Source organism: Equus quagga, chromosome 20 (assembly GCF_021613505.1).
Source record: "Equus quagga isolate Etosha38 chromosome 20, UCLA_HA_Equagga_1.0, whole genome shotgun sequence".
NCBI classification, from domain to species: Eukaryota; Metazoa; Chordata; class Mammalia; order Perissodactyla; family Equidae; genus Equus; species Equus quagga.
Genome location: NC_060286.1, coordinates 24,512,361 through 24,533,214, shown reverse-complemented (window position 1 = coordinate 24,533,214; position 20,854 = coordinate 24,512,361). Strand labels below are relative to the sequence as shown.

The following is a 20,854-nucleotide window of genomic DNA, read 5'->3' as shown; positions in this document are numbered from 1 at the left end:
CCGGCGGGGCCTGGGGCCGCGGAGGCGGTTGGGCCGGGGCGAGCGCGCGGCCCGGCCCCAGACCCCGGCCGCCGGGCGGGAGGGCGGGAGGGGAGCCGCCGCCGCCCCCCGAGGTGGGCCCGGCCGCGCCGGCTCGAGAAGGGCTCCCCGAGCCGCCTCCCGACAAAAACCGCGTCGGGGGAATTGGGTGAATCCCCAAGACCCCCCGTGACCCACTTGGAAGGTTAATGGCTACTTCAGGGGGTCCTTGGGGGTGTTTCTGGCGGTTGTGCTTAGGGAGCCTTCACTGGGGCCATTTTATGTTTTTTTTTAAAAAGGACGAAGGTTGAAAAGCACTTATCTCGGTTCCTTCCGAATCGGTAAAATGGCGAAGGGGAAGCAAAACCCCCATCGTACCTGCGACTAGCAAAAGCACCAAAACAAACAAAAAAAAGCCTACAGTGGTCAAAGTGCCCCCGCTTTCGCCTTGAAATTTGCCTACTTGTCCCCGTTCGTCCCTTTTTGGTTACTTGCGATCACGTAGGTTTGCAAAAAGCAGTCACATAAATAACCTTTTCAGTCACCAACGCAATGTGCTCACTAGTCCACCCCACTCTCGTATTTTTTATTTTGACCCTAAAACACCTTTTTGCCCGGTCCCGCATGCCGCAGACCAGCCCGCGGCCGCCCGACTCCGTACCGTTGGCGACTCGGGTCGATCCATCATGGCTGCGGCCGCGTACCCAGCTTTTCAGTCCCTGAGCCTTGTGGTCCTCCTCCCTTTGGCTGCCCTGTTTATATAGAGCCATTGCCGCTCTCTAATATAGACTCTGCCAGGATGGGAAGGTGCTTTTCAGGCCTACGTCACCGCCTCTCCATTTAAACACCAGATCCGGCTTTAAATAGTGAGAGCTGCTGAGAGCGGGGCTGGGAGGTGCGTGCTCCCGAGGCGAGAGGCAGGCGCGTGCAGAGCTCAATTTATTTCTGGGTCCTTTCCTTACGCTGTCATGTTCGCGCCCAAGGGGGCTGCCTTCAGAGCCCCAAGTTTTTGTTTTGGTGCCGCAGCTGGGACTTGCCGTCTTTGCTAGGGGAAAAGAGAACTGCTGTCTTTTTTAATTTTCCTGTTCTTTTTGTTTTTAAAGAGAATTTTAGCTCAGATGTCCAGTCGTTCTTGTATTAGAAGATGCGTGCGTTGTCGGGAATGAAAAAAATGGTTTCTACGTTAACTGTTAGCTGCAGAGGACTTGACTTTGGTAGTACTGTGTTCATCAAGTGTTTAGGAGATGTGTTAGAAATATAGCTCTTAATATTTCATTATGTTTTCCCATAATAAATATCAGAGACACGAAGCTTTTCAAAGAAATAGATGAGTGCCTCGGGCTTCAACGTAGGACCTCTGTCCACAGTACATTTCTGGATAGGGGAAATGTGAGTGATGAGAGTGAGGAGGCTTATAGTGCAAACTGGGTTTTAAAAAATTGGAATTCTAGGTAGACGAGATTTTTATTGCGTTGGATATTAGTATGATATCCAATATAGAAATTAATCCAGTGTGTTTTCCAGTATCGCTTCGGGGACTAACATTTTGAAGGGAACCTTCTAATGAATCATTAGATAATGCCACTAATGGCCTCTTAATTTACCAGTTTTTGAGTTTGAATGTGTGTTTTTTGAAAAGCAGGACAAACCTCTTAAATTACTTTCTATTTCGTAAAAGGCAAAAACTTTGGCTCAAGGAAAGTTTAGCAGTTTAAATAATAATTTGGAAATTGCGTATTTCAAATAGTGCCTGTGTACCCACTTACTTTTAAAAACATCAGGATTTTGAGCACTTTTCAACTTATGAACAGTTCTGTTAAATTATTCTTTATATGTATAGTTCATGAAGAATAAACATTTCCCTTCTTTCAACTCTAGTGCTTATGAATCCATTAAGTCATTAAGTTTTGGGTTAATTATGGCACAAAAACAGAATCTTAAAGCAAGGTTGATTCATTAATTAGGGAGTGCCAGAAGAAAGCACATTTGTACCTGCAAATGTCTAGATCTCCAAGCAGAAGATTTTTAGGGGTGATGAAGACACCTAGTTTGCTGCAAAAATAATTTATATCATCAATTTAAGTTTTATACCACCAATTAAAAATTACAGTGCCTCTTTGTAATCCCTTGAGGAAACATTGGTTTTAAAAACAACACTTTATAAATGTATTTTTGTAATTCAGTAGTTAAATTGCCATAGATAAGGTGATACCCTTAGGCAGATATACTTTCCTTATATATAGAATCAGAATGTTAAAATAAGGAGACGGTGTAGAGATGCACATTTTACGCATGAATAATTTAAAGTTCACAGAAGCAGATTTGGCAAAATAAGACAAGTTAGTGAGTGGAACAGCAAAGGCGAGAACCCAGATACATGAGTTATTTTTCTGGTTGTAATAGAAAAAAGAACAAATAGTTTTTAATGGTTGAGGTAAGTTTTATGGAGGAGGTCATTATTTATATTTTTGACTAGGCAAGGACACATTTTCTTAGTGGGTTCCCTTGTGATAACAGTTTTGGTGATAGAGATGCTATTGAAACATTTATTTCGTTTGAAGTTTGCCAGTGAGAGCAAATCCTTAGTTTTATTGGGTAACCTGTAACTTTTACCTTAAGCAAGCTAAAACGCAAATAATGACAAAGCATTAAAAGGAAAAGGCTATTAACCTTAACTCTGTGATAATGGATAGGATTTATAATGAGGCAGCTCTAATCATTCTAACATGCAAACTGTGTTTTGTCTAATGTATTAAAAATAGGATGTGGGTTGGGCAAATTGTTCTGTCTCCCACCTTTTGAAAGGTTTTTAAAAAATACTTTATACTTTTGAAGGTGTTTTGATATGTATTCTCATTTTATTCTTCTGGCAACCTTCTAGAAGCAATACCAATAATAATAGTAATAATAATAATTTAAAAAAGAAACGTTGAGGGTGTTCATGATTCTGTTCTATAGCATCATCTGGGCAGTAGTAGTAGAAGGAAAGAAATCCTGGGAAAGAGATCAGTGCGCCTCGTTCCTTTGGGACTCTGAGACCTGTTATTATGGGTATATGAACAGCTTTGTGGTATAGATTAAATGTACAGCCTGGGTAATGAAAACAGAAATTAGATAATTTTTAGATTTGAGTACTCATTAGGTTGCAGATTCCTACCAGACAAATGACTGCAGGACGTAAGATTCTCTAAAGTCTAAGACTTAGTGATGAGGTTATGAGATAGAACAGGGGTCAAACCAAGCAAGGAGTAATAGGAACTAGACATAGCAACCCATAAAGCTGTTACTGGATCACATTACAACAAAGGAAATTATAACTGGAAATTGTATGGACCTTGTGTGTGTAAGGACCCTCTGCATATGAATTGCATTAAATAGTCTTAAAACTTCTATTAAAATACGCAGTCATCCAGTAATCCCTTTTAACTAAGGCAAATGTTTATTAGGATGGCCATATTTTTAAAGTTATATCTTCTAAAATAAGTTTTCTATAGTTGGGAAAATGACTGTTACATTTAATATGTTAGGAATTTGTGAAAACATGTTTTTTAATAGGTGAGAAACGATCATCTTCAACAGTCTTATTTTTCCTTTAAAGCCTAAATTATACAGATCTGTGATTGAAGATGTTATTAATGATGTGAGAGACATCTTTTTGGATGATGGAGTCGATGAACAAGTTCTGATGGAACTAAAAACTGTGAGTTTGCCTTTTTTTTAATAGTCATACTTTTTTTTTTTTTAACATTTTCTTCAGCCAGAGACTAATCTGTAATTTTTCCGTAGTTTGAACATTTGACAGTTCTGCAGGAAGCAATATAGTTAAGTGAAGGGTGCTGGTTTTAAAGCCCAAGTCTACCATCCACTCTTCCTTTGACCTTAGACAAACTACTTAATATTTCAGTGTCCTTATATGTGAGATGGGAATTAGTACTTAGCTTATAGGTTTGTTTTGAGGATTAAGTGTAATAACCATGGAAAGTAGTTAGCACAGTGCCTGGCAATAGCATTAGCTATTGTCAATGGACAGTTAACATTTTACATTTATGGTCAGTTACTTGACATATCTGTACTTTTTTTTCTTTTTTCTTTTTTATGGTCTTAATGTATCTGTATTCTAAAATGTATTTACGTTGTGGAGATTGAATAAGTGCTTGAAAGAATTTCATGTTCTTGAATCCAGTTCTTTATGTGAGCCAGAGGTTGAGTTTATAAACATATTTTACGTTGAGAGCTGGTTTTCTGTCTCTTGGATTTCTGTGGATTTAAGCAGAAATATTTAGATATTTTTATTTAACATTTGTGTTGTAATGACTCATAAAATCATGGAGTATTTTTGCCTTATCGTTCAGAACAGTGGTTCTAAAAGTATGGTCCTTGGACTCCTGGGGTTTCCCTACAGCCTCTTTCAGGAGGTCCATGAGGTTGGCCAAATGCCCAAGTCTGAATAATCATAGTTTGTGTCATATTTCCAGTAAAAGTTGTGTTTTGTGAAAAAACTGACCAGTTAAACTTGCAACTTAAATGCAGAAGTGCTTTTCCTTGAGATAACTGTCATATGCAGCAGAAGTGCTGTATGCATGCTTCGTATTTTGATGCCCTTAATATTGAAAAGATGTTGATTTAAGGGTCAAGATGCAATCAGGGTTGATATTAAGACATGCAATTGTTTGATATTATATGAAGTATATTAGCATTTGGAATATCTGCATAATTCACTGAACTCATATGTTCCAAATGACCAGTGCATGATATGGCAAAATTCCTTCAAAATGAAAGATAAGTTAATGGATTTTAATCTAAGAATATGAAAAGTTCATTGGTGTGTGGTTTCATATTCTACATTGCAGCTAACTTAAGAAACCGTTACCTAAAATGCTTTTTCCCTTCCTAACTACTCAGCTCCCAGCTCTTCATATACTTCAACCATAACAACCAAGTGAATGCAAAAGCAGATGTGAGAATTCAGCTATTTTCTTTTAAGCCATTTCTCACTAAATTTTATTTGGAAAATATGGATATTTTCATTAAGAATATTTATGTTAACGTGTAATGGATATGTTGTTATTTTTTAATGAATTAGTAAACATTTTTAAAAAGTCTTAGTTATAATTTTAAAAAAGGTCTTTGAGGTCCTTACTAATGTTTTTTTTAGGAAGATTGGCCTTGAGCTAACATCTGTTGCCAATCTTCCTCTTTTTTTTTCCTTCCTCCCCAAAGCCCCAGTACCTGGTTGTATATCCTAGTTGTAAGTCCTTCTACTTCTTCTTTGTGGGATGCCACCACAGCATGGCTTGATGAGCAGCATGTAGGTCTGTGCCCAGGATCCCAACCAACGAACACTGGGCCACTGAAGTAGAGTGCACAAACTTAACCACTACTCACCCAGGCCAGCCCCAGCCCTCAGTAATTTTTGAAAGTGAGAAAGAGTCCTGAGACCAAAAAGTTTTAGAACTGCTGCCTTAGAAATTGGGTTTTTAGCTCCTTTAGAGCTAAGTACCAATAAGTAATCATAGTTAACAAATGCTAGGCAACATTTGTTGTGATCTTATTTATCCATTCAACAGAGGTGGGAGACTGCAACTTAGCAACTTATTATTTTAAATAAAGCAAATCTCACCTTTATTGTGGTGATAAAATATATCTTAGTGTTTAGGCATCTGTGGGCCACTTCTGTAGAGTTTTCAGTAAGAATTTGCCTGTATGAGGAAGGAAAAATACATAGGTTTAAGTGAAATGAGGAAATATTTATTTACCTTGAGAGAAATATAATGATTACTAAAAGTAAAGAGTAGATATCTGAAAATACAAGTGGAAGAATGCCAGCTCTGAGAAATGAGTTGGATGAACAGCAATATAATCTGTTCAAATACCATAAAGTATCTCTGGGAGATAAGTAAAAAGAGAATAAACTTATTTTGATTCCTTAGTGTTAAATGGAGTGAATATTTTACAATGTATGTTACACTTTTATAATGTAATGGTTGTCCTTATAGTTCTGTGACCTTATGTGGAACATACCACATTTTTAGGTATAGAAAATCTGTTCCAGATTTTAATTTACCTTAGGTCAAACTAGTAGTCAATCCAGGTTGTTTATCATCTACTCTTGTTTTTCACAAAGTCTGGGACATTGATTTTTCCTACTGGTCCCAGTAGAATCAAGGTGTTCTCTCTAAAGACAGGTGAGCTGTCTTTGAGACCAGATATCTCCACCTGCGTTTTTTGTACATTTGACTTTTTGAATATATGTATTAGTATAATGTATGTAATAGAACATATAAATTACATGTATGTTTTAGAGGTTATACACCAATTTTTTGTTGAACAGTTTTTTTCATATTAATGTATTTTATTTTTTTGAATTAAAAAAAAATTTTTTTTATTAAGTTAATGATAGGTTACAATCTTGTGTGATTTCAGTTGTACATTAATGTTTGTCATTCGTGTTGTAGGTGAACCATTTCACCCTTTGTGCCCACCCCCCGCCCCACCTTTCCCCTGGTAGCCACTAATCTGTTCTCTTTGTCCACATTTTTAAATTCCTCATTTGAGTGGAGTCATACACAGATTATCCTTCTCTAACTGGCTTATTTCACTTAACATAATTCCCTCAAGGTCCATCCATGTTGTTGCAAATGGGATAATTTTGTTCTGTTTTGCAGCTGAGTACTATTCCATTGTATATATATACCACAACTTCTTTATCCATTCATCTGTTGATGGGCACTTAGGTTGCTTCCATGTCTTGGCTACTGTAAATAATGCTGCAATGAACATTGGGGTGCATAGGACTGTTGGAATTGCTGACTTCAAGCTCTTTGGATAGATACCCAGTAGTGGAATGGCTGGATCATATGGTAGTTCTATTTTTAATTTTTTGAGGAATCTCCATACTGTTTTCCATAGTGGCTGCACTAGTTTGCATTCCCACCAGCAGTGTATGAGCGTTCCATTCTCTCCACAACCTCTCCAACATTTGTTACTATTAGATTTAGATATTTTTGTCATTCTAATGGGTGTAAGGTGATATCTTAGTGTAGTTTTGATTTGCATTTCCCTGATGATCAGCGATGATGAGCATTTTTTCATGTGCCTATTGACCATCCGTATGTCTTCTTTGGAGAAATGTCTGTTCACGTCTCCAGCCCATTTTTGGATCAGGTTGTTTGATTTTTTGTTGAGTTGTGAGAGTTCTTTATATATTATGGATATTAAGCATTTGTCAGATATATGACTTGCAAATATTTTTTCCCAGTTAGTGGGTTGTTTTTTTGTTTCAATCCTGTTTTCATTTGCCTTGAAGAAGCTCTTTAGTCTGATGAAGTCCCATTTGTTTATTCTTTCTATTGTTTCCCTTCTCTGAGAAGACATGGTGTCCGAAAAGGTCCTTTTAATACTGATGTCAAAGAGTGTACTGCCTACGTTTTCTTCTAGAAGCCTTATGGTTTCAGGTCTCACCTTTAGGTCTTTGATCCATTTTGAGTTTATTTTGGTGAATGGTGAAAAAGAATGATTAATTTTCATTCTTTTACATGTGGCTTTCCAGTTTTCCCAGCACCATTTGTTGAAAAGACTTTGTTTTCTCCATTGTATGCTCTCAGCTCCTTTGTCAAAGATAAGCTTTCCATAGATGTGTGGTTTTATTTCTGGGCTTTCCATTCTGTTCCATTGATCTGTGCACCTGTTTTTGTACCAGTACCATGCTGTTTTGATTACTGTAGCTTTGTAGTCAGTTTTGAAGTCAGGGATTGTGATGCCTCCCATTTTGTTCTTTTTTCTTAGGATTGCTTTAGAAATTCGGGGTCTTTTGTTGCCCCATATAAATTTTAGGATTCTTTGTTCTAATTCTGTAAAGAATGTCATTGGGATTCTGATTGGGATAGCGTTGAATCTGTAGATTGCTTTAGGTAGAACGGACATTTTAACTATGTTTATTCTTCCAATCCACGTACATGGAATGTCTTTCCATCTCCTTACGTCATCATCCAGTTCTCTCAGAAAGGCCTTGTAATTTTCATTATATAGGTCCTTCACTTCCTTAGTTAAATTTACCCCGAGGTATTTTATTCTTTTTGTTGCGATTTTGAATGGTATTGTGTTCTTGAGTTCTTTTTCTGTTAGCTCGTTGTTAGAATATAGAAATGCTACTGATTTATGCAAATTGATTTTATACCCTGCAATTTTGCTGTAGTTGTTGATTACTTCTAAAAGTTTTCCAATGGATTCTTTGGGGTTTTCTACGTATAAGATCATGTCGTTTGCAAACAGCGAGAGTTTCACTTCTTCCCTCCCTATTTGGATTCCCTTTATTCCTTTATCTTGCCTGATTGCTCTGGCCAGGACCTCCAGTACTATGTTAAATAAGAGTGGTGATAGAGGGCATCCTTGTCTCATTCCTGTTTTCAGGGGGATGGCACTCAGTTTTTGCCCATTGAGTATGATCTTGGCTGTGGGCTTGTCATATATGGCCTTTATTATCTTGAGGTAGTTCCCTTCTATGCCCATTTTGTTCAGAGTTTTTATCATAAATGGCTGTTGGATCTTGTCAAATGCTTTCTGTGCATCTATTGAGATGATCACGTGGTTTTTATTCCTCAGTTTGTTGATGTGGTGTATCACGTTGATTGATTTGCGGATGTTGAACCATCCCTGTGTCCCTGGTATGAATCCCACTTGATCATGATGTATGATCTTTTTGATGAATTGCTGAATTCTGGTGGCCAAAATTTTGTTTAGAATTTTTGCATCTATGTTCATCAGTGATATTGGCCTGTAGTTCTCTTTTTTTGTGGCGTCCTTGTCTGGCTTTGGTATCAGCGTGATGTTGGCCTCATAGAATGTGTTAGGAAGTGTTCCATCCTCCCTAATTTTTTGGAATAGCTTGAAAAGGATAGGTATTAAATCCTCTCTGAAAGTTTGCTAGAATTTCCCAGGGGAGCCATCTGGTCCTGGGGTTTTATTGTTTGGGATGGTTTTGATTGCTGTTTCAATCTCTTTCCTTGTGATTGGTCTGTTCAAATTGTCTGCTGCTTCTTGGGTGAGCTTTGGGAGATTGTAGGAGTCCAAGAATTTATCCATTTCCTCTAGGTTATCCATTCTGTTAGCATAGAGTTTTTCGTAGTATTCTCTTATAATCTGTTGTATTTCTGTGGAGTCTGGTGTTATTTCTCCTCTTTCATTTCTGATTTTGTTTATTTGAGCTCTCTCCCTTTTTTTCCTTGTAAGTCTGGCTAGGGGTTTGTCAGTTTTATTTATCTTCTCAAACAACCAGCTCTTTGTTTCATTGATCCTTTCTACTGCCTTTTTCGTTTCAGTAGTATTTATTTCTGCTCTGATTTTTATTATTTCTCTCCTGCTGACTTTGGGCTTTATTTGTTCTTCTTTCTCTAGTTCAGTTAGGTGTAGTTTAAGATTGCTTATTTGGGATTTTTCTTGTTTGTTAAGATGTGCCTATATTGCGATGAATTTTCCTCTTAATACAGCTTTTGCTGTATCCCATATGAGTTGGTATGGCATGTTATCAGTTTCAGTTTCCAGGTATTTTTTGATTTCTTCTTTAATTTCTTCAATGATCCATTGCTTGTTCAGTAGTGTATTGTTTAGTCTCCACATCTTTGTGCCTTTCTCAGCTTTTTTTTTTGTAATTAATTTCTAGCCCTATAGCATTATGATCAGAGAAGATGGTTGTTATTATTTCAATTTTTTAAAATTTGTAGAGGCTTTCCTTGTTTCCCAACATATGGTCTATCTTTGAGAATGTTCCATGTGCACTTGAGAAGAATGTGTATTCAGCTCTTTTAGGGTGAAGTGATCATATATGTCTATTAAGTCCAATTGTTTTAGTTTTTCGTTTAGCTCCACTATTTCTTTGTTGATTTTCTGTCTGGATGATCTGTCCATTAATGTGAATGGGGTGTTGAGGTCCCCTACTATTGTTGTGTTGTTTTTAACATGTTCCTTTAGGTCTGTTAATAGTTGCTTTATGAACCTTGGTGCTCCTATGTTGGGTGCATAGATATTTATAAGCGTTATTTCTTCTTGATGAAGTGTCCCTTTGATCATTATATATTGTCCCTGTGTGTCTCTCTTTACCTGTCTTATTTTGAAATCCACTTTGATATAAGAATTGCAACACCTGCTTTTTTTTTCCTTGCTATTACCTTGAAGTATTGTCCTCCACCCCTTCACTCTGAGCCTGTGTTTGTCCTTGCGGCTGAGGTGTGTTTCCTGGAGGCAACAAATTGTTGGATCTTGTTCTTTAATCCATTTTGCCACTCTGTGTCTTTTTATTGGAGAGTTCAATCCATTTACGTTCAGAGAGATTATTGATGCATGTGGACTTAAAGCTGTCAATCTGTTGCTCATTATCTGGCTTTCCTGCTTTTCTCTTCCTGTGTGCTTTATCCTACGTATTTGATACTTCAATTTCTTATGCTAGGTTTCTTAGATTTTTGCTTATTTATGTTTTGTGTCTCTGTTCTGTTGTTTAGTTTAGTGTCTACCCTGAAGTTTGTATTTAGAATCTCATGTATAATATAGTCTATTCTCTGGTGGTCTCTTACTTACTTGGCCTAGACTAATTTAGTCCCTTTGCTCTTCCCCTCCTAAATTATTATTTTCATTTCTTGTTCCAACTTGTGTTATGTGTTTGTAGTTAGAGTGGTAAGATCGTCTTTGCTTTGGTCCTTACCTTTATCCTAATGCTATAGTTGAATATTTGCTATCCTATTCTGGTTCTATTTATCTGTCTCCCTACTCTGTGGTTTGTGACCCCTTTCTCCCTTTTTTCTTTTTACAGGTATGAGAGCCTTCTTGAGGATTTCTTGTAGTGGAGGACTTTTGGTTACAAATTCCCTTAACTTTTGTTTGTCTGGAAAAGATTTAATATCTCCCTCATATCTGAAGGATACTCTTGCTGGATAGAGTATTCTTGGCTGAAGATTTTTATCTTTTAAAGCTTTGAATATGTCACTCCATTCTCTCCTAGCTTGTAAGGTTTCTGCAGAGAAATCCGCTGAAAGTCTGATAGGGGCTCCTTTGTAGGTAATTCTTTTTTGTCGTGCAGCCCCGAGTATTCTTTCTTTGTCATTCCTTTTTGCCATTTTTACTACTATATGCCTTGCAGTAGGTCTTTTTACATTGACAAATCTAGGAGATCTGAAAGCTTCCTCTACACACATTTCTCCCTCAATCCCTAGATTTGGGAAGTTCTCTTCTATAATTTCATTAAGTACACTTTCTGCTCCATTTTCCTTTTCTACGTTCTCAGGAATTCCTGTGATCCTTAAATTCTTTCTCCTCATTGAATCTGCTATCTCTCTAATATTTTCCTCATTCCTTTTAATCCTTAGTTCTCTTTCTTCCTCTGTCTGGAGCCATTCCGCCTGTCTATCTTGGATTATGCTAATTTGCTCTTCTATGGAGTTTACCCAGGCATTCAGGGAATCCGTATTCTGTTTTATCTGGTCCATTGTGTTTTTCATCTCTAGTTATTCTGTTTGATTCTTCTTTTTAATTTCAATCTCTTTTGTGAAGTAACTCCAGAACTCGGCTTGTTTCTCTTTCTCTCTACCTCATTGAGTTTTTTGATTATAGCTACTCTGAACTCATTTTCATTTAGTTTACCTAATTCCAAGTCCTCAGGACTTAATTCTATGTTTTTATTGTTTTCCTTCTGGTCTGGAGCTTTTATAAATTGCTGCATGGTAGAGGAGCGGTTTTTTCGCATGGTGGTAGAATTCGGTTGCAGTTACTGCCTGTCGCCACTAGATGGGGGTCGAGAGCCACGTGTTCTGAGCTCTCTGCCTTCGGGCAAGATGTCGGCACCCAGTGCGTTTTGCTGGGGCAAGGGGTGGTTTCTCTTCCGCGCTGATCTGGATTCGATCAGTTCTGTTCTCTGGTCTCCCAGGGCCCTGCGTTTATGGGGTCCCCATGCACAGAAGCTTTGCCCCCTCAGTGGGTTTCCACTGTACCGGCGGCGGGAGTCCTAGATGATCCCTTGGTCGCGCGGCCCCTCCCCCGCTCCTTCCCGGACCCACGCGCGATCCCAGTTTCTAGGGGATGGAGCGATGTTTTCTCTTACTCCGTTCCAGCTCCTCCGAGGCGGGCAGTAAGTAGGGGCTCCGTCTTCTGTCTTTTGATACTGTAGGTCTTTGAGTCCTGGCATTAGCTTCATTAGCTGAAATTCAGGTTTTGTTTTTGTTTGTTTTTTTTTCAGTCCTTTGTTGTACTTTGGAGGGGAGAGAGTCCCGGGTCAGCTCACTCCGCCATTTTGCTCCCTGAACAGTTTTTAATGACAGAAATTGAGACTTATTCAGCTTTGAATCTCCAGCCTCTACCACGATGCCTGGCATATGTGATTGGCATTAAGTAAATATTTAAATAAAGTGGTTAATAACAAATGTGGCTCTAGAGTCTAACTGAACAAAGTAGTTTAATATTTTCATTGTTTTTTAAATGGAGCATACTCTTCTATTTTGGGTTGTAACTGGATTTAAAAATAAAACTGTTAGACTGAAATGAGTTTACGTTATTTTAATTCTCTGCACTAAATTTCTTCAGAATCTCATTAGAATTTTCAGAATGTGCCCTGGTTTTAAGTTTGACAGCAAGCCAGCACTATCCACTAGAGCTTTCTGTGGTGATGAAAATGTTCTGTATCTGTGTTCTCCAGTATGGTAGCCACTAGCCACATGTGGCTGTTAAGCATTTGAAATGTGGTTAGTGGAACTGCAGAACTGACTTTTTATTTAAAATACAATTAATTTCAATTTAAATCACCATGTGTGGTTAGTGACTACTGTATTGGATACCGCAGGTTTAGACATTCTTGCTAATAAAAACTAACATTAACTTCATATTTTATGGTTTATAAAGGACTTTGTCATTAGCTCTTGCCCCTTCCTTTCTCTTTTTTGGCCACTTCTCAAACTTTTATCAAAAGCTTCCATATGACTGTGAAGAATACAGTAGTAAATTAGATTATGAATTAAGATGACTAATGAGAGCGCATGTAATTTGAAGTTTAACCAGACAATGCAGGAAGGGAGATGATTAAAAAAAATTCAGCCCAATTCTTGAGCTTATCTCTTGAAACACTATTGGCCTATTTTAGTGTATGAACTATAGGAGGTTGAGAAAGACACATAAAACATAGTCTTGCTTTTCATTAAATCTATATTTGAATGTAAATTGTCTTTTGGATTGGTGGGTGACTAGGGCATGCCAGTGTAGAAATCCTCTTCAAAGTGAATGATAAAATCATCCTGATTTCTCTGCTGTCAGACCTACTGATATCCAAACAGCAAGTACTATGGGAGATATAAAACATGGCCTCTCTTCTCAATAAAACAAAGTGAGGAGAATTTTCTCCTTTGGAGACAAATCTGAAACTCACTTTATCTGCCTCTTGATCAGCTTTCTCAAACTTAGTGCTACTGACACTTTAGACCTGTTAATTATTTGTTTTAGAGGGCTGTCCTATTCATTTTAGGATGTTAGCAGCATAACTGGCTTCTGCCCACTAGATGCCAGTAGCACCCCTCGGTTCTGACAACCAAAAATGTCTACAGACGTTGTCAAATGTCCCTGGGGGCAAAACCACCCCGTCCCCCTCATTGAGAACCACCGTTCTAAGTATACTCTAGTTACATATAAATACTTGGACCATAAGTTGAACAGTAATCTATTATTCTACTTCATTTGCCCTTTGGGGAAGTTCTGTTCCCCAATATCGTTTCTAAGGAGCCCAGAAATGCAGTCGTCTCATGTTTTATCCAGGAGCTAGATGTTCTGTGAAAGTAGGAGAATCATTTAGATTTTCTAGCCCAGTATACTGCCGGGAAGCAGTAGATCTGATCACATTTTATAGATCCAAAAACAGACTCAGGAGGAATATGCTTTGACGAGTTCATTTAGCAGGTGGTAGAGATTTTGAACCTAAGCCTTTTGTCTCCAGATGATATGTATGTAATACTTACCTGTAAAAAAGAAGATACCAGAATTTTGACTAGAACTACTCTGATAGCAGCAGTACAGTTTAGAGATTAGAAATTTGGACCAGAGCTAGGATTAGGGTGAGGCAGGCAAGGTGCCTAGGGTGCAAAATTTAAAGGACATTCACTCTTCACTCTCAGGTTCTAGCCCTGACTGGGAGCATTGGAGTCAGACTGCCTGGATCGTGTCCTGGTCTTGCCTGCTATTAGTTAGTGATATTGGATAAGTTACCTAACTTCTTGTTCCTCGGGTTCTTTTTCTGTAAAAAGGAGATGATAATGTCTGTCTTATAGGATTTTTGTGAAAAATGAGCCTGTACATTTAAAGTACTTATGAAGTGCACAGTACGACTTCATTATTAGTCTAGTAAACGTGATGTTCGGATGCACATCTGAATCATTTGGGGAAAAGAAAATGAATTTTCTCCATGTTTAATTTCAGAAACCTGGCAAAGATTGCTGAAGTAGAACTGCCAGAAATAATAGCTACTGTGTCGGGGAAATAAAGAGTACTATAAAAATGTGGACGGAAAAGAGTTCTTCCTATTTTCTAAGTAAATAGCAATTCAGTATCCTTGGTTGTCTTCAGTAGTAGTAATATGATGACTGTTGCCAAAACAGTATTACATTGTCCATTTTAAACAGTTGATATTTAAAAAATAAAATATTTTGATAAATAAAAGTATGCAAAAAATGAAATTGGAGAAAAACAGAAAACACTCAACTAATTCGAACTTTACATTATTTGATATTATAAGCTTAATGCTAAATATGTGTACTATTTTTGTACTTTTTATATTACCTAGAATAGTCTTTGGTACTTAGTAAATATGGATTCTCAATGGACCACTGCTCCAATACCCCCTTTCCGTCCTCTCCTCTCACCCCCAAAAGCAGTTGGAAACGTGTGGGCTGTGTTTACCTGTCATAATGACTAGTGGGCACCTTTAACAGTTAGTAAGCTAGAGCTAGGAATGTTGCATCTTATACACTTCTGTGGTGCCACCCTGTGATGTAAAGAATTATCCTGCCTAGAATGTTCGTAGCATTCTTATAGAGAGACACTATGCTAGAAAACAACAGTTTTTCCTTCTCTTCTTTGAAATCAATATTAACTGTCTGGTAAGTTCTTAGTCATTTTGTTAGCTCCTGAATAAGACATTATGTCTGCCCTGAAGGAGTTCATACTTCAGTAGAGAGAGTAGACTTAGTGTGAAAAGTATAATGATAGAAATATCTCTTAAGATATAGAGGCAGTGAGTGATTTATCTGAGGCTGTGTGACTTTGACATTTGCATTGTTTTGGGAATCCTAAGGGAAGACTGCTAGTCATAAGGAGTAGTTTACTGAGGTTCAGATATGAGATATCTTTGCTCTATTCAGAGATCTGCAAGTAGTTTGTCACCTTTAGAAAATGGATTGCAAGTTATAGTTAAAGTTGGAGAGGTAACATATACTGTGTTAAGGAGCTCGGTCTTTAGAGTGAGAAAGATTCCTTGGGGTACTAGTTAAAATGCAGATTTTTGGAGTTCTGCTCCAGAGAGTCTGACTTGATATGGATACAGTCTGACATTTTCTTTTTAATTCGATTGCATTTACAAAGAAATCCAAATTGCCTTTTAACAACCCACTAATGGGTTGCAGTCTGCAGTTTGAAAAGCATTGGTTTAGACTTTAAAGCAACAATTCTGGCTTTAGCGTGCTTCAGAATAACCTGGACACATTATTCAAATAGATTCCTGGCTCCACCCCCAGAGTTGCTGATTCAGTAGATCTGGGGTGGGGCCTGAGAATTAGTATGTCTAACAAGTTCCCGGATAGTGCTGATATTGGCCCTGGGACTGCGTTTTGAGGACCACTGATTTATAGAGAATAGGTTGGAAAGACAAGTTTCCACTAGAATGTAGGCTCTGTGAGCACAAGGAATTTTGTCAGATTTGTTCACTGTCTGTTCTCAATGTCTCTAACAATGTCTAGCATATAGGAGATACTCAATAATTATCTGTGGAGTATATGACTTGATGCAGGGAGCTCAGTGAGCTCAGTCATTATACTTTGTAGTAGTACTAGCAGGAGGAAAAGACTTGAACCAGGGCCATAATAGTAGGAATAGATTGGTGCAATGCTTCTGAAGGGAAATTGACAATAATGATGGAGTGTTGGGGTGGGTTCTGACTCGTAGGTCATTGACTTGGGAGGCTAGGTGAATAGTGGTACCCAGCACTTAGCAGCACATAATATATACTCATTAATATTTGCCATTACCAGGGAAGCTTTGTTGAAGTGATGGGTCAGATTGCAGTGGGTAGACCAATTGGAGGTAGTAAAACTAAAGCGTTAAATTTAGGAAATTATAGTTTGAAAGACTGTATCTTAAAGCATTAATTAATTGTACTTTTTTTCTTGATTTTTGGCTCACAAGAAGCTGGGTTTTGCTTTGTTTTGGAGCAGAGAAGTATAGAAAGTTTGGGTGATAGCAGACTGTTTTGGGAGCCTTTCTATATAATACGTTAGTCCGAATGTGTTTTATTCAACACGTAAGTGCTTATTTTGTACTGTGTGCTATGCTAGGTGCCCACTTTACAGAGATAAACCAGACATCACTTGGGGTCTCAAAAAGTAGTCCTTTGTTACCTTAGGAAGAACCCTAGCTGTTTTTAGTCTGGGATTTGCAGAGACTTAGATTTATTAGCTGGAATTGAGTTTAGAAGTAATGTAAGTCACCTTTTTCCCTCTTTAGATGAGGAGAATGCCCAAGAAAGATAAATGATTTGTCCACAAAGCTGATTAGTGGCCAAACCAGGAGTAACTGGCTTCCCGACTTCTGGTGTAAGGCTCTCTTACACAATTAATACCACCACCATAATAATAACGTTTATTGATCACTGACTTTATGTTAGACTCTGGTAAATGTTTTACATGGATATCTTATTTAGTCTTCAGAACAACCCATGAGATGGATATTGTTACTGTCTCTGTAAGAATAGTCTTCAGACAGGTCTAAATACTGAGTCTGCTAGAGGAATGGCTGCTGTGGGAAATTGACCTTTAGTTTACTTTTTCAGTAAGCCATTAGAGATGTGCTGGAATTGTTATTAGTATGATGTAGATACAGTACAAATCTAGAATTTCTGGAACAGTTGGAAGTGTCAGGAGATTATAAAAATCCCTGTGAGCAGCTTCTTGAAGGATCTGATAGAAACCTCAAGTGAGTTAGGCAGCATCCCAAGAGTATATCCTAGAGGAAAAAACAAAGTAAATGTAGGTCCTTGTATACAAAATGACTGAATTAAATTTCACTTGTTTTTTTAAGGAACGGTTTGTTACTTTCTTGGGCAATTTCCTATAAGGTTCAAGCTCTCTAGATTAAACAGTAGAGAGAAAATGTGTTAGGAAGGAGGATGGAAGAGTTGTAAATATTTCCTTTCCTTCTTCCTTTTGCCCACTTCTCCCCCCCGCTCCCCCCCCCCCCCCCAATCACAGAAGCTGTCTTAGGGTGAGACGAGAAAATAGAAGTGGCTAAGCAGAGAAGGGTTGTCAATCCTTGTCATAATGTAAGAGGGAGGGGAATTTCAAGAAGTATGGAGGGTTGAGAATACCTGTAAAAGCATTAACCTTGCGGTTTCTTTCTCCTTGGATGGGATAGACAGATGGAGAATTGAGCTTTTCCACCTTGAGGATTGCCTTTATAATGTTCTCAGTGTTCAAATCAGGAAAAGATGAATTTATGTTTTTTATGTTGTTTAAGAGTTAGAAAATATTGTATTAGGGAAAGATTTCCATAAAAATAGTTAATAATGGATTTGATATTAAATAGGATAATCTTTGATTACCAAAAAATTTCTTGTATGAAACTCTGCCTGGTAACTAAGGAATTACTGTAGAAAGTTTGTTGAAAATAGAAAAAGAAGGAAATTCTTCATTACTCTAAGGTAGCAAAAATGAAGTTTGATAATTTAAAATTAGTTTTCATTATTGCATACACTTGGGTAAGAATTAGAGATTGGTTGATTTTTGTGGTTGTATCAGTTTTGAAAATGGAAGAATTTTATAAACAGACTGGTAAGCAAAATATGTTTTGTCTATATGTCCTGTCATATAGAGTTATCTGTCCTGTCACTTAGAAGTCCTTAATGTTCTTTGCCTTAGTTATGGGAGAATAAACTAATGCAATCTAGGGCAGTAGATGGATTTCATTCAGAAGAGCAGCAGCTTTTATTGCAAGTTCAACAGCAGCATCAACCCCAGCAGCAGCAGCATCACCACCACCACCACCATCAGCAAGCTCAACCACAGCAGACAGTGCCTCAGCAAGCACAGACCCAGCAGGTCCTTATTCCTGCATCACAACAAGGTGAGACTGGATATGTTTTCCTACTTACAACTTGGAAATGAAATTTGTCATTTTCAAAGAGGAGAGATACTCTGGGTTTCTCTTTTCTATTGGCTGAGGGGAGTAGGTGTGTGTGTGTTTATATATAAATTTGTATAAAATGTGGATCCTATTTGTATATTAGTGATAAACAAGTCACTAATTGAAAGCCTGAGCTGATAGTCAGATAAGTTTATTAATATAATTGTATTAATTTATTAATATGTGTATTAAAATAAGTGTATTAATTTCTTTTGAGAAGGCAGCATAATGGTGGATTTCCTAAAATAAGTCAGGTCTATAAAGGTCTATTTACTAAGGGTTTCAGTATTTCATATAGTAAAATTATCTCATTTCTTTATGAAACTGATTTGTTCCTTCAAAGACATATTTGAATTTAGTTTTTATAAATATATCTTAAACGCTAGAGGATTTTTATAATTATGCTTTGGCAATCTGAAGTTTCAGTTCCCTGGTAATTTATTAAATTGACTGAATTAGATTTAAGTGAAGAGTAGATATATAACATATGTTAATTTATATTACTTAAAGGTAAGAAAAATAAGTGTTTATATACTGTGACCATAGTGCTTTGTACCTATGCAAGTCATTTTTTAATTTGGTTTGATTGAGGTCTTACAAAGGCTGTATGAAGTAGCTCTTAGAACATTTCACAGCTGAGGAAGATCTGGGTCCTGAAAAGGCTAAGATGCTTGATCCATTACTTGTAGTTTATTCTGTCATGACAAACATTTTTATTCAGTTATACAGAATTCCTAGGCATTTGAGTTTTGTAAGTCTTGTTATTGGAGAGGAGAATGAAGGGAAATGAAAAGTTATTTGAAGGTAACTGTTGACCCATTTGCCTCATCTGAAAGTATATGTAAGACTTAAAATTGATAGTGATGCACAGTAGAAATGTCTATTCGGGTTATTTTACTGTTTGTATCAAATAAGACTTTTAATATTTGGTTTTATTCTATACCTTGCATCAAATAATTTTATCCTTTTGGTCTATTTTGATGACTGTTCCTCCTATTGCCTTCAGGCCTGGCACTAGGGTTTTAGGTCATCATAAATTAAAATTTGATTTTCTTCACTCAGAGAATATTAGGATAATGGAATTATCTGTTTATTCTCTGAAACTTGCGGGATCAAACACTTAGTTCCTTTTACACTTAAGTAGCATTGCCATTATTTCTGATTTGTATCTTTTTAAAAGTTGATGGAAGTAACTTAAGATTCTGGCAGTTGTCACTTGAGAGAAAAGGGATACGTAGCTTAAAAAAAAACTAGTTATAACTTGTTTAGCTCACTTTTAATGGGCTAATAACTCATTCCAGCAGTAGCGTTATATCAGTAAAACAATTAATGCTGAGTTAGCAAGACAAGACTAAATTACATTTGAAAATTGCCAGTGTAAGAATGTGCAGAAATGTATATGTTTTTAGGTGTTATGCATCTCACTACTTTATGTTCCTAAGTTCCCTTGTCTGCTTAGTTATTGTTACTCAAATCTCTTTTTTTAATTGATGTTTTCCTGTATAGGGTGGGTATATTATAACTGTTATTTACCATAGAAATTTATAACTTTCTGAGACATCAAATGGTTGAATGCAGAAAATGTGGAAAGTATGAAAAAAGTTTTCCACATTGTATAACTTCCTTATGATTGTGAAATAGCCTTATGGTTCCTTGTTTGTATGTGTGCTTGTGTTTTTTTATAGCTGCAGCACCTCAAGTTATTGTTCCTGATTCGAAGCTGATACAACACATGAATGCATCAAACATGGTGAGGCTCAGAACGTGGCACTTTGGCTCTACTTATTCTAACCGAAATTATGATTGTGCCCAGATATGTTGTATGGTAACAACTTGAAGTTTATTCAAGACTTGAGCAAGTGCCTGTTTTATTTGGTTTCCTAAATATTGGATTTAGCAGCGGGTCTAAAGTTTAGCTTGATACTTATATAAAATTATGCAGTTTTATTTTGAAAATACCAAAAGAATGATGCTTTGTGCGAGCTATTTCACCACTTGGTATTTTTGGAAAACAGGTTTAGAGGACCTACCAAATATGTTAGGCCAAATATAGTTCTGTTTCGGAAGATTTGTTAATTACAAGCAGTCAGGAATGCTAAGAATTAGAAGTTTATTTATTTATTTATTTTGAGGAAGATTAATCCTGCGCTAACTACTGCCAATCCTCCTCTTTTTGCTAAGGAAGACTGGCCCTGAGCTAACATCCATGCCCATCTTCCTCTACTTTTATATATGGGACGCCTACCACAGCATGGCTTTTGCCAAGTGGTGCCATGTCGGCACCTGGGATCCGAACCGGTGAACCCCGGGCTGCCAAGAAGCGGAACGTGTGAACTTAACCGCTGTGCCACTGGGCTGACCCCTAGAACTTTTTAACAATAAAAAAATGAGCTGTTTGGATAGTTGAAGATAACTATTTTGAGGA

General features: G+C 37.3%; 1 protein-coding gene and 1 non-coding gene across 3 annotated transcripts in view; both read left to right on the top strand.

The window, feature by feature from the left end:
• The window catches only part of GTF2A1 (general transcription factor IIA subunit 1), a 52,827-nt gene that overhangs the window by 5,577 nt on the left and 26,396 nt on the right, over positions 1-20,854 (top strand). For both annotated transcript variants that reach the window (XM_046647197.1, XM_046647196.1), the window contains exons 2-4: positions 3,617-3,718; positions 18,165-18,369; positions 20,115-20,179. In XM_046647197.1, coding sequence (XP_046503153.1) covers positions 3,617-3,718; positions 18,165-18,369; positions 20,115-20,179 — 372 coding nt within the window. The remainder of the gene's footprint in view (positions 1-3,616; positions 3,719-18,164; positions 18,370-20,114; positions 20,180-20,854) is intronic.
• Positions 19,408-19,551, top strand: LOC124231189 (small nucleolar RNA SNORA79). Its single transcript, XR_006886415.1, has one exon. It is a non-coding gene; the product is annotated as a small nucleolar RNA SNORA79 (small nucleolar RNA).